We start from the raw sequence: 13,737 nt of genomic DNA on the forward strand, positions 1-13,737 counted from the left end.
TTCTTTCTTTCTTTCTTTCTTTCTTTCTTTCTTTCTTTCTTTCTTTCATTTATTGGCTAAGAGGAGGAACTCTTTTCCTTCTAATGTTTAATCTCACGGTTTCACTTTAATGTGTTTCTAAAACGTAGTTAACCCAAGTTGAAGCCTGAGTTTTTGTCTTCATTGTCTTTATTCTACCTACAGTCTTCCCAGTCTTTCTGTTCCTTTTCATGGTTTCCATGTTGTTATTATTATTTGTCTACTAAGTAACTCTTTTTCATTGTTTCTATTGGAGTTAAAACCTTTCTAGTAGCTGTTACCAGAACAGGAGTTCGTATACTCAATAGACTACTACTGTGATTAGTTAGGAATTGTAATCTAGGAACACAAATGCCTTTCTGGAAAAATCAATCAATCCTTCTTCCCCTCACTTCCTGGGAATCAATGATTCAGAATAAAAGAAAGACATTGAGAAAACCATATAATGTAATACAGTAGAAATTATTAAAATGTTTTCGCAGAGATGCCATAGAAGATACATAATACAACAGTGGCCTCCATCTTGGGTAAAGAAAACCTTCCCCGAACAAACTGCTTGGCTCTTTCTGGCTCCTCTTTACAGCTGCATGTGTCAAAAGAGCTGTCCATGCTCAATGCATGCACTTCCTCACCTTCTATTTTCTCCCTACCTGAGCTCAGTCATTTCCATCCCTCTGCCCAGGCCACCCATGAACATGTTGCCAAGACTGGTGATCACTTCTTTGACACTCTCTTTCAGCACTTGGCTAAGTTCACCATGGTCCCCCCTAAACTTTCTCCCTTTACTTCTCTTGAACCACATTCTCTGGCTTCTCTCCTACAAGAGTGATCTTTTTCAGTGACTTTGGCTGAGTCCTCTCCTTCTGTTCTTTCTCTAACATTGGTGTGTTTTCAGGGTTGGCCTTGGGTCATTTTAATATTTTCTGATCACGTTCTCCCTAGAAAATCTCATTTAGTCTTTTAAAGACCAATATAAGGGCGCCTGGGTGGCTCAGTCGGTTAAGCGTCCAACATCGGCTCAGGTCATGATCTCACAGTCCATGAGTTTGAGCCCCGCGTCAGGCTCTGTGCTGACAGCTCAGAGCCTGGAGCCTGCTTTGGATTCTGTGTCTCCCTCTCTCTCTGACCCTCCCCCATTCATGCTCTGTCTCTCTCTGTCTCAAAAAATAAATAAACATTTAAAAAATTTAAAAAAAAAAGACCAATATATGTTGGGGTGCCTGGGTGGCTCAGTCAGTTAAGTGTCCAACTTTGGCTCAGGTCACGATCTTATAGTCTGTGCATTCGAGCCCCGCATCGGGCTTTGTGATGATAGCTCAGAGCCTGGAGTCTGCTTCAGATTCTGTGTCTCCCTCTCTCTTTGCCCCTCCCACACTCACACTCTGTCTCTCAATAATAAATACGCATTAAAATTAAAAAAATATATATAAAATATATATATATGTATTATATAAAATATATATATATATATATATGGTATATCAACATACCAATGTATGTTGATGACTTCCAAATTTACATTTTCAGATCCAGATCTCATGTAAAAACTATAGGCTGGCATTGCCCCTTGGACATTATCATGGGTATCTCAAAATTACTCTTAAAAACTGAGAATAAACTGAGGGTTGATGGGGGGTGGGAGGGAGGGGAAAGTGGGTGAGGGGCATTGAGGAGGACACCTGTTGGGATGAGCACTGGGTGTTGTATGGAAAACAATTTGACAATAAATTTCATATTAAAAAAATTAACTGTTCAAAACTCAACTCTTGATTTCAACTCTACCACTACCTGCAATAAATATTGTTCCCAAAGACTTTAACATCTTATAAGTGGCACACTAGCCATTACCCAGCTGCTCAAGTTCAAAGCTTTGAATCTTTCTTATTTTATCTTTCTCCCATCCAACACCTAACTCAACAGTAATTCCTACCAGTTTAGTTTCAAAATACACCCTGCCCCTGTCCACTGTGACCGAAGCTACTCTTACCTCTAGTCTGGACTACTCCCAAAACTTGTCCCTCTGCTAACGCTCCTTCCTCCTCTTTTCTCCACCAGCAGTCAGAGAGATCCTTTTAAGAATGTTACCAGTTCATCTCACTACCTCACTTAAACTCCTCAGTGCCTTCCCATTCAGTGTATAATAAAATTCCAAGTCCTCAGCATACTTTACAAGGCCAAGTGTGTGGTCTGGCTCCCGTCTCTGTCTCCAACTCTCTTCTCTTACCCAACTGTCCCCCTGACCTTGATGTTCCTCAAACAGGACAATCTGGTTTCTAACTCAAGACCCTGCAGACCCGCCCCCTCTGTTTAGAGCATTTTCATCAAAGTATCAGAGGGCTGCATCCTTCTGCAATACCATTTCAGTCCAAACGTCACCTCTCCAGAGAAGCCTCCCTGATGCCTGCTCCGATATGCCGCTCTGCCTTCTCCATTACACTTTGCCACAGTAACTTGCACCTTCTAATCAAATTTATGCATTTAGTAAGTTATCATGTCTCCTTTCATTGGTGTTTAAGCCCAAAGACAAAAGGGACCGTAAATCTCAGGTATTACTCTATTCTCTGGGGTTAATCCCTTGGCACATAACATACAATCACAGATAAAATTGTGAAGTAGACGTTTCGATAGATAGGAGAGCTAGTGCCTTCCACAGTCTTCATGATCCTGTATTTAATGGGAGTATATATGTAAAAACTATTATTTTAACTTAATAGTCTATGCACGGCTTTATGTGCATATCATTACCCCAATGCTCCTCTGGTTTCATTCCTGAGCAAAGCATATAGTTGTACATGCTTTCACATCTATGGAAAACACAGGTCTCTGGGAGGAATTTTCACATCTGGCAGCTTACATATATCAAATGGTTCCTAACATATAAGCAGATTAAAGGATTCTTCCGGAAAAGCCCTAGAACAAAATTTCCTAAAACTCTGAGGACACCCAGACAACCTAAAAGAAAAAAAAAAAATCCAAACAATAACACCTTTTGAAAACACAAATGCAATTAACAAAATTAAAAAACTCATAAGTCCTAAGCGTTAATTTGGTATGAACATCCATGGGTGCCTCAATACAATAAGCACATCACTAACGCCACATGACATGTTTTTTTTATCTATGACTGGGCTCATGGTAACAAATTATTAAACACAGAGGTTCAATAACTTTAACATCTTAAATCAGCCCCATGCTGATGGACATAAAGTGCCTTTTCCCTCTATTAACAGTTAAGTGGCCCATCTGTGGTTTCATCTGCAGGAAGAAAAATATCATAAGAGACTTGACACTTTGCCTTTGATTTTGGAATAAATGCACATCTTCTCCTGTATGTGACAAATACCAGAAGAATGGATAATGGAACCAGAAGGACTGATTTTGGAATTCCTTTCGATTGGGTTTATTTCACTCATATCAAGTGAGGTAGAACTTTCTTGAGTCTTTCCACTAGATTATTCTTTGCCTATTATACAATCTTGCCAGCATCAAAATATTTCATCCCAGGGTATAAAAAGTAGGCGGTCTCCATGAAACACTAAAAATTCCCAGAGGCCCAAAATATCAGAACCAGATGCTCTGCTTAGGGTGCAACTTCTGTTTTCTGTGCTTCTTTTATATTATCAGCAGAGATTAGCTTGTGATAATCTGAAGCAACAGAACTCTTTCCCAGGTGTGTCCCCAACAAGACAGGTGAGATGCTTACTCTGCATAGATATTAGCTGGGAGTTTGGCTCATGTTTCTTACATAGAGGAAACGTCTGGAGAGTTCTACTTTACCATGTAGCTCTTCTACTGTCATGATAGAACTAGACACTTGCATATATTCAATTCATTAAAAGGATCTCTGCTTAATGAATTGCTGTAACCCTTAGTTTCTTTCCTTTAGAGCAGAACGCCTGACTTGTTAAAGAGTGAACAAATAAAGAGTGCTATTTTTGTGAGCTACTATTTACTAACCCCCTGCAGTGGTAGTCTTCATTAGGCATGGACATTCGAAGGGATTCCTATGAATCCCTCCTCTTTCCCCGTAGTCTTGGATCTGTAATCGTTGCTTTCTCCTTAAAGGAGCCAGAGTACACATTCACAACACGGCCTTCATTGTCATCTTAGAAAATATGTACTGATTTCAACCATTTGAACTAAAGGACTTATCAGAAATTATTTCAGGCTTAACGATTTGAGGGTCACTGATATATTTTTTTTTTCTGGAATCGATTTCCATTTCTCATTTAAAGGAACTGGGTAAAAGGCTCATGGTGAAATGCGGCGTCCTGGAATACCTTGCCCCAGAATTTCTCAATAAGGCACAACATCTGAGCTTCAAGAGAATTTAAATCGTCAACATGATACAATACGGTGCAAACCATTAAACCAATTGTTGAACTTCAATCTGACGATTCAAACGGCAAACACGGTGAGGAGAGCCCTTTCATGAAACCGTGACTCTTCCATTTTTTCCAACTTTCACGTGACGAGGAAGTGTGGTCTTCTACGTGATTCCATCTTTCACTAATGAGCGATGAGAATAAGGCGGTGATAAGCATCTGTATGAGCTATGACCTCTCCCTTGAGCGAGAGATGCCAAAGGGAAAGTTGTGTAATCTATCACTTGATAAAATGGACAGAAGTGGTGACCAAGCACAATATAAGCTATGACTTCATCAAGGAAGGGACACCAAATAGAAACTCTACAGGGATTATTTAATAAAATAGAAAAAAAGTAGACACCCATCCCCCGGGTGGGAGGAAAGTGTAGTTAATAATCTTTGATGACACAAAAGCCAGAGCAGGGTCTGCGTATCTGAACCAGACCGTACACAGGGTGTGATGTTGTGGGGTTCTCACGTTCTGCTGTCGCTGCTGGATGCACCACCCTACCCAAAGGTCCTGGGTAACATTGACACTAAAATTTACTGCTTTAGTTCTTCAGGAATGGCAGTGACAATGTCTCACTGGCTGGAACTTCTGTTGGGCTCTTTCTGCCCAATTTGGTTCCCTCAAGAAGCATATGCGGTTGACATGCCTCAGCCTGGACTCTGCCTAAAAGCTCCTATTAGGATGAAGGAAATTGAGGGAAACAATAAGTCCTGTAATATGAGTTGGGATTGACTCACACCATCCATTCCCCGGGGTAAAAAGTAAACTTCTGAACTTGGTGAGAAGACGCTGGTAGAAGAGTGTCCGGGGTAATTATCCACCAATTATCCAACATTTCTCTGCTCACTCTGTTTGCCTCAAGGAAGAATGGACGAGAAGGTAACTCCGGGGATGGCATGGCCACATCCACCCCTCCCTCCCGCCAACCTCACGCTCAATGCCTCAGCCAGGGCGGCAGCTGATTTCTGCTGTTTAATATAAGTGCACCTGCATCATCAGGGTTCAATGGCCAGACCGGCTACTGACCACTTTCTTAACAGGACACCATTTTGGAGGCTGGGAAAACTGTTTGTTAAATTGGGCAAGGGATCACGTGAACCTCCGTGAGAGAATCTAAGAGAGCAGTTAAGAAATGCGACCAGCATCACACTAAGGTAACACAACCTTGGGGTGCCTGGGTGGCTTCGTTGGTAGAGCATCCGACTCTTGATCTCGGATCAGCTCATGATCTCACGGTTCGTGAGCCCTGCGTTGTGCCCTGCGCTGATGGTCCGGAGCCTGCTTGGGATTCTCTCTTCCTCTTTCTGCCACTCTGTCACTAATGCTCTCTGCCTCTCTCTCTCTCTCTCTCTCTCTCTCTCTCTCTCTCTCTCTCAAGGAAAAAAAAAAGCTCAATTCAGAAGCTCTGCCTCCAGAGTGCACCCTCTCTCTTCTCAGCCCTTCTGCCACAGTAGGGAAATAAAGCCACAGACAGATTTCACACGGTGGCTCCTTGCATGGTGTGAATGACCTTCCATAGAACTTCCTGACACCCGACACCCTCATGGAGGACACTTCACTTAACCCGGCAACTCATTACCTAGTGACCACATCAGACACACATTTGGTATTATCTTAGGCTTTCTTATTTAACTAGTAATGATGAATGGCATAGTTAATTAAAAAAAAAAAAAAGTATTTCATGCCTCAGAAAATCTCTAGCTAACCTATGTTCAGAGATCGCTGAAACGAACTTGCAAAGAACCAACATGAAAGGCAGAAAAGGCCACGCTGAGTAGCCGAGTGAACTTGGATAAGTAATTTGGACAATTCCTTTACCTGGTTGAAATAGGAAAAAGGACTTAGGTCAGAGAGTTGATACAGAAATAAAAAAGAGGACGGCAGGCTGGATAATGGCCCTGAAAAGAGGATGGTCCCCATCCTAGTCCTCAGAACCTAACCATGTCACCTTACATGGTAAACCAAGAGCTTTGCAGTGGGATTAAGTTAAGGACCCCGAGGTGGATAGACTACCTTGGATTATTCTTATGAGAAGGAAGCAGTGGCTTTAGAGCAGATGGAGGGAAGAAAGTACATGGAGAATCAGAGGGCAGAGAGTTCGAGAGGAGAGGGGGAGAGGGAGAAGGAGGTGGAGACACTGGAAGGTTCTACGCTGCTGAGACTGAACATGGAGGGAGGGGCTAGGAGTCACGGCATTCACTCAGGCTCTAGAAACTCAAAATCAAGGAAACAGACTCTCCCTTAAAGCCAGCCGTGACAATACTTTGACTTCAGCTCATGAGACTGATTTTGGACTTCTAACCTCCAGAACTGTGTGAGAATAAATTTGTTCTATTTTAAGCCATTATGTTTATGGTAATTTGTTACAGCACAGCTAGGGAATGGGTATGTCAAAGTACTAAACAGACTACCAGGCACATTATGAGGACGCAAAAAAAAAAAAAAAAAAAAAATTAGTTACTTCTTGTCTCCTTTCCCTCATGAAAAAGGGCCAAATCTAGCAGCCCAAATCTAAAACATCTCCAACACTTTTTCCTGGCATCCTAAATGACTTACACAATACATTCAGCAATGCCCTAATGGGGCCTGCTATCATATTAGGATAAAGATGGGCACATTCATTATTCAACCATGAACACAAAAGGATCAGTTATTCATTTCACTGATGTCTGCAGAGAAGAAAACCAATTTTGCCCCCAACGAGAGCCAGAAAGCCTACTGGTTCACTAAACCCCCACCTGGGGTACAGATCTAGGTTCATCAGGGGTCCATACCTCGCTTGACTAGTATTTTCTGCTAGAATGCGTAATTCTGTCATATTCAATCTATAGCGTGGTTCCAGATGAAGGCAGACCATGTAAAAACGCTTTGAGTTACACCACTTTAAAACAAAGACAACATGGGGCGCCTGGGTGGCGCAGTCGGTTAAGCGTCCGACTTCAGCCAGGTCACGATCTCGCGGTCCGTGAGTTCGAGCTCCGAGTCGGGCTCTGGGCTGATGGCTCGGAGCCTGGAGCCTGTTTCCGATTCTGTGTCTCCCTCTCTCTCTGCCCCTCCCCCGTTCATGCTTTGTCTCTCTCTCTGTCCCAAAATAAATAAAAAACGTTGAAAAAAAAAAAAAAAAAAACAAAGACAACATAGAAGTTGAAGAGGGTTTATTTTCTTTCTATAAAAAAAAAAAAAGAAAATACAGTTTTTACTACTTCAGAGGCAAAATTCATTTCCACTGCCCATGCGGTTAGGAGAGAAATTCTTGTTTTGTTCTGAATCCGGCTCCTATCAATTCCTGAGAGTCTATTACATACTCCAGGGAAAAACACCCGCTGTTTTCTCAGGTTTGATAAAGAACCTTCTATTGCACTGAAACTGTGCTCAAGACATGGCTGAGGCTTTTCCTGCAGGATGTGAGTCTTGAGAAAAAAGTCGAAAGGCCTAAAGGTGGCCTCGGTGCTAATGCAACGCCTTACATTTCCCACCTAGTGAAAAAATCATAATTTTCAGTGTTTCTATATGAGAGCACTTTTAGGGCAAGAATATAACTCTGAGAAAAATCTCTGCTAACATTTTTCATTCTCTCCTCTCCCCCAATCTCATAGCACAAATAGTCACTTTGTTCAAACATGGTTTTTAGTCTCTAAAAATTCATCTCATTTGCATCTAGGAAAAATATCACAACATTTGAAGGAAAGAAAGTAAAGAGCTGAGCAATGCTGAAAAGGTTTCAGAATTCCTAGACACCTCCCAACAGCATCAGCTATTACAGCCCCCAGCAGGTTGCATGAGGGGGGCTTGCTGGGCTCGCCTGACACTGGCCTATCTCTCCAAGGCCCGAGGTCAGCGTGGGTGAGCTGGGAAACAGGCCCAGTGACTATCCAAGATGGCGGCCACTCAGCCTCTGGGAGTGTCAACTCCCACTGAGGCAACTGCCAATATAGAATATTCGAATGGATGGCATTTATATTGTCCTAATAGATGCTGAAACAAATTCTTTTGCTCAGCATCCACCCCTATCATTGAATTAAGCACTTTGAAGAGTACTGCCATTTGCCATGGTGATTGTGGATGAAGCAAAGGTGGTTTGTGGTAAAGGGTGGGCAGGAAGGGACACGTGGTGCCCTCGGACTGTCATTTGGTCTGTGGCCGTACCAGGACTCATGGTCTCCGGACTCACCCTCTATATGAAGGACATACAGGTTGCTGTTGGCTAATTTTTTTTTTTTTTTGTATTTCCTTATATCTGGCAGATCACGTCTTACTGATTTTATTAACTAAAAGAAGATTCTGTTCCCACTTAATTGCATGCCAGTTTCAAAAAAGTGTAAGCATTCACTCTAATTCTAGAAACATATTTTCCAAAGCCCTAACAAGAAAAGTACTGCATTCTGGGCACCAGACCCTGGGAGCTGACTCCCAACATCAATAGCAAAACACATTTGTGGTGTCAAATTATATTTTATTAGGCATCTTTAGCACAAGGTCTTACTCTTCTTTCAAAGTGTCCCTCTTCTCTAAAAGGTCCCTTTTTAAAAAACTAGTAAATGTCCTTATAATACCTTATAGTACCTCTCATGATTGTCCCATAAAGCCTCAACACACAAGATGTCATAGCTCTAATTCCTGAGCTACCTAAGGTCCAAGTGTGGCCACCGGACTACTCGGAGGCCACAGATCACCGTGACAAGAGTGGCACCTGGTTCTGGGGGTTCAGGGACTCTTCAGAGAAGTATGCAGTGCAGATGAGGTCAGTAGCCTGACTTACTGCTTTTGCCAAAGCTGGTACTATAAATATTAGGTTACATAATCTGTCTACTTGGAATTTCAGTTCCCTCAGCCTTCATGCGATTTTGAAGTAGATTCTGGAGGTGATGGAAAAGAAAGTTAAATATGCCTGTCAGAACCAAACTGATAGAGTCGCTACTATTTGGGAAAGGAAACCATTTATCCTCAAATGTTTGAAATCTACAGAGAAAACAATCATGAACACTAAGTGCTGCCTGTTGAAACTGTGGAATCTTCTAGAACCCAGATTTAAAATGTTACTGGACACAAGTATATGAAAATATACTGGATAACAGCCCCAAATTAACAACGGTCTATAACTCTTAATGTTGAATCCGGAGTTTGATACACATAGATATCAAAGAATTAAACATTCGTTACTGGAAACCTTTGCTATATGGGTTGTAACAAAATGCTTTTTAAAATTTAACTGTGAGATTTGCTAGTGATACCAGTGAGAATACAATGTTCATGGCCGTATCCTGGTGCCTAGAATCATGCCAGACACAAATTAGGTGCTCAGTCAATTTTTGTTGAGTGGATGAAGTGAAATCAACCGCTGTTTTCAAAGAGGAATTTGATCACTATTCATCAGTCTATACACAAAAGTCTAGCATCAAAACCTAAAGGATGCTTTTTGGGGGGGGGGAGTGGGGGGAGCGGCAGAGGGGGAGAGAGAGAGAGAATCTTAAGCACGTTCTGTACTCAGCACGGAGCCCACCGTAGGGCTCGATCCCACGACCCTGGTCATGACCTAAGCTGAAATCAAGAGTCAGATGCTCAAGTGACTGAGCCACCCAGGTGCCCCTCAAATACACGTTTTTGTTGCTACCGTGATACATTTTGGTATAATTTCATAGAATGGACTAACTCGGTACCATTGAACACATAATAGTGAAACATCTTCCATGCCCCAAATACTGACTGCTACCAGCACAGGCACGGTGATGAATGCTCTCTGACAGGTGAGGTGGGGTATTCACAGAGTCCTGCTAACCACCACCTTTAGACATGGGGACTGGGGTCCCTGGTGACAGATACATAAACCCAAGAAAAACAAAGCCAGTCACGTGATGCCCCGCCGCCACCTGAAGTTAAGCATATTAAATACAGGGCCCCTTGTGTATTTATGGTTTCCCCTCCAAAGCCTATCTGTTTCACCAGCTCTCCAACGTCCCTGATGACACACGGCTTTGCTCGCCACACCTCCTACTCGTCTTCCTCTCTCATTCTTCCGATGCTTTGCCGTAACCTGTGTATTTTTCTGATGTGCGTTTCCACGCCTCCCCCACAACGGTCACCCCGGGACAGGCCCAGTCACGACAGCGAGCTCCCTGCTGCACCCTCCACCTCAACTCCCATGACCTCCCTCAGGAACGACTTTGATTATTTCCTCCCGCGTGGACTACACGGTAGGCACTGTAGGAAGCATTGTGACGGCGCGGAGGGAGGGGGCTCAGATTTCGGCTGGGGCAGACGCCATCAGAGCCCTGTGTTTTCGTTCAAGTGAGTGTCTCGACAAAGCGTCATTGATGATGATGATAATGACTACTGGAGTTTCCCCATCCGTGTGATGATGGCCGCTGATGGGACGCTCGCACGTGGGTGATCCTGAGGTCACCGGGGCTGGGTCTACAGACGCCATCCCTGCTCTTTGGTCTCTAACTCCGCCAGGCACCCAGCCCAAGGCTGGGCGCGGGCAGTCGGCTGCTCCAGATTCTTTCTGATGCCCCACGATGGGTGAACGGTATTAACAGTATTAGCCTAACAGCATCCTCCTGATCATGCCTCAAGTAATGGGGAAGCGAGACTGAAACACGCACGTTACCTGCTGACGCTTTTCAAATTCCAGCTTGATCCGGGACTTGATGCAATTGCACGTGTCCTGGTACGTCTGCTGCAGAGCAAGTTCCATGAGGTGCTTGTGGTACGCTCCCGCCAGGTTCCCACAGATGAAAATGATCACGTTGGCCAGGATCTAAGAAGACAGAGAGAGACTCTCAGTAGGGCGAGCGTTCCTACCTCTTGAACACAACAGTGGCAAAATCCACGTTAGCAACGGCAAGAGAGGGCTCGGCAGGGAGTCCATTTTATTTGTTTCCAAACTAATGTTTTTATCTGCTTAAAAGAAACAGCCATCACCTTCAGGGATTCTAGCCCCTTCTTGGATCTACGCCCTTGGGACGGATGACGCTGCAGTCGCTCCCTTGTCTTTAAGCTCAGCCATGTGATTTCAGTAGGAGTGACTGGGTGTCAGAGCCCAGACTCAGATGGCCCACAATGTATTTTAAAAAAGAAATTTTTTTTAATGTTTATTTATTTTTGAGAGAGAGACAGAGCATGAACAGGGGAGGGGAAGAGAGAGAGGGAGACACAGAATCCGAAGCAGCCTCCGGGCTCTGAGCTGCCAGCACAGAGCCCGATGCAGAGCTCGAACCCACGAACCGTGAGATCATGACCTGAGCCGAAGTCGGAGGCTCAACCGACTGAGCCACCCGGGCGCCCCTGGCCCGCAATGTTTTGAGTGGTTCTCTTGTGCTTCATCAGAAAAAACATAACCTGGCTAACACACTGGTTCCAAAAAAGACTCATGGAGCAGAGACAACCAGACAGCCGACAGTCTACTTTGTGTGCCGCTGAGATTTTGCGGTTGTTACACAGCATTATTTCAATTAATAGGTGACTGATCCAGGCTGCTGATCACCAACGCTGTACTCCCTGAGCCTGGATAAGTGATATTCCCTATTATCTTCTGTTGAGGTAGGAATATGGCAGATTCTTAAACCATAGAAGTCTCTCGTCTTTTGATGATAAAAATTCATGTCCACCAAAACTGGGGGGGGGGGGGGGTACAGAAAAATATAAAGAAAAACTAAAAAGAACAGTGTGACAGTTCTGCCCAGGGAGCACACCTCGCTGTCCGTTATGTCCCTGTCCCCGCCCCATGACCCTCTGCATTCTCAAACTGTGGCCAAACTTTGCTTTGCCAACACCTCTATCTTGTTCCAAAAGGACCGAATTCACTCTGAATGCAGTGTCTTACTTTTGCTTTTTTTTTCCTAATGCACATTCATCCTGTGGAAACAGGGTTTCGAATGCTTAGCTACCATTCAGTTCTATGACTACACAATACGTCAGTTATATCCATACTGTTCGACATCTACTTTAATATTCCTTGCATCTGCATAATTCTGTAGTGGTCACCCTCACGTACAACGTTTTGGCCTCATGCTTCTTTCATCTTTCCCTTAGGTCGATTCGTAAAACGCATGGAGTCAGAAGCCACGACTGGTTTTAAGTTTTTAATACATGTTGTGAAGTTGCTCTGAGGGAACATTCCACTTATATTCTTTTTTTAAGTTTATTTATTCTGAGAGAGAGAGAGAGAGCAGGGGAGGGGCAGAGAGAAAGAAAGACAGAGACAGACAGAGAGAGAGATTGAGAGAGAGAGAGAGAGAGAGAGAGAGAGGGAATCCCAAGCAGGCTCTGTGCTGTCAGCTCGAACCCATGAACCGTTGAGGTCATGGCCTGAGCTGAAATCAAGAGTCGGCTGCCCGACAGGCTGAGCCACCCCGCCACTTATATTCTCACTTATATTCACTATATATTCACTTATATTCTCACCAAAGTGTGGGACACTTATCCAGCACACTACGGACACAGGGTAGGCGGTAGTGATATACAAAACGGATTAGCACGGATTTTGCCCTTACGTGTTTAGGGCAAGACCCGCAGGTCTGTCAGAGGATGGGCGGCCACAGCTGGATAAGGTGCCCAACACCCCCTCCTCCACACGGCCTCGTGGCTCCCCAAATAGGGTGCTAATGGCCCTACCAACAAAGGCAGGGTGCCAGCTTCCAAAAGCCCTGTTTTCTCCTCCGAGAGCTTCTGGGTCCCACTGCTCATGTGACTAGAGAGGCTGAGAGAAGGATCTAGGCCCCATGGGCTAAGTCTCCGCTCCTCCCAGGGGCCTTCTCTCACCCCCCTCTCGTCTCAGCCCACGGAGCCGGTGGACCCACGAGTCCCCCTGCTGGGGCAACTCAGGGGAGCGGTGCCAGGACCGTGTGGCCCAGATCCGAGGCCGCACCTGCAAACAGTGGTAACGGCAGCAAAGGGGACGTCCCCGTTCTCTGTCCACCTGACGGCTTCCTCACTCTCGGCAGGTTCTGAACACGGGTGGGAGGCGGGACTCCGCAAGCCCTGGGGAAGCCGTTCTGGGGACAGAGGGGACAGCAGGACAGAACTAGAAATGGGAAGAACGATCTGACGAGCTTCTCCCTGCGAATAAACAGACGCCCTGCAGCAGGAGCAGGGGAAGGGCAGCTCAGACCAGAAGGGCCTTCCAGGAGCCCACCGGCCCACGAGCCTCACAGTCCTGGAGGCGGCCGGCTCCTACAGCCACCCGCGCTCTCACCGCGGCCCCGGAAATGTGCCGTCACACATCCGCAGGTCTTCTTCCTCCAGCGGCGTGGGCGGGTGGAGTATTAACCTGCGTGTGCGTGCTACGTGCGCAGGCGGTACACTTGTCATGCGTGTGCACGCAGTAGGGGGGTGCAACCTGCG

General features: G+C 44.9%; 1 protein-coding gene across 2 annotated transcripts in view; it reads right to left on the minus strand.

Moving 5' to 3' along the window:
* The window catches only part of ADCY2 (adenylate cyclase 2), a 415,077-nt gene that overhangs the window by 191,969 nt on the left and 209,371 nt on the right, over positions 1-13,737 (minus strand). For both annotated transcript variants that reach the window (XM_049648289.1, XM_049648290.1), the window contains exon 4: positions 11,003-11,152. In XM_049648289.1, coding sequence (XP_049504246.1) covers positions 11,003-11,152 — 150 coding nt within the window. The remainder of the gene's footprint in view (positions 1-11,002; positions 11,153-13,737) is intronic.

The sequence above is a fragment of the Panthera uncia genome (assembly GCF_023721935.1).
Source record: "Panthera uncia isolate 11264 chromosome A1 unlocalized genomic scaffold, Puncia_PCG_1.0 HiC_scaffold_17, whole genome shotgun sequence".
In the NCBI taxonomy this organism is placed as follows: domain Eukaryota; kingdom Metazoa; phylum Chordata; class Mammalia; order Carnivora; family Felidae; genus Panthera; species Panthera uncia.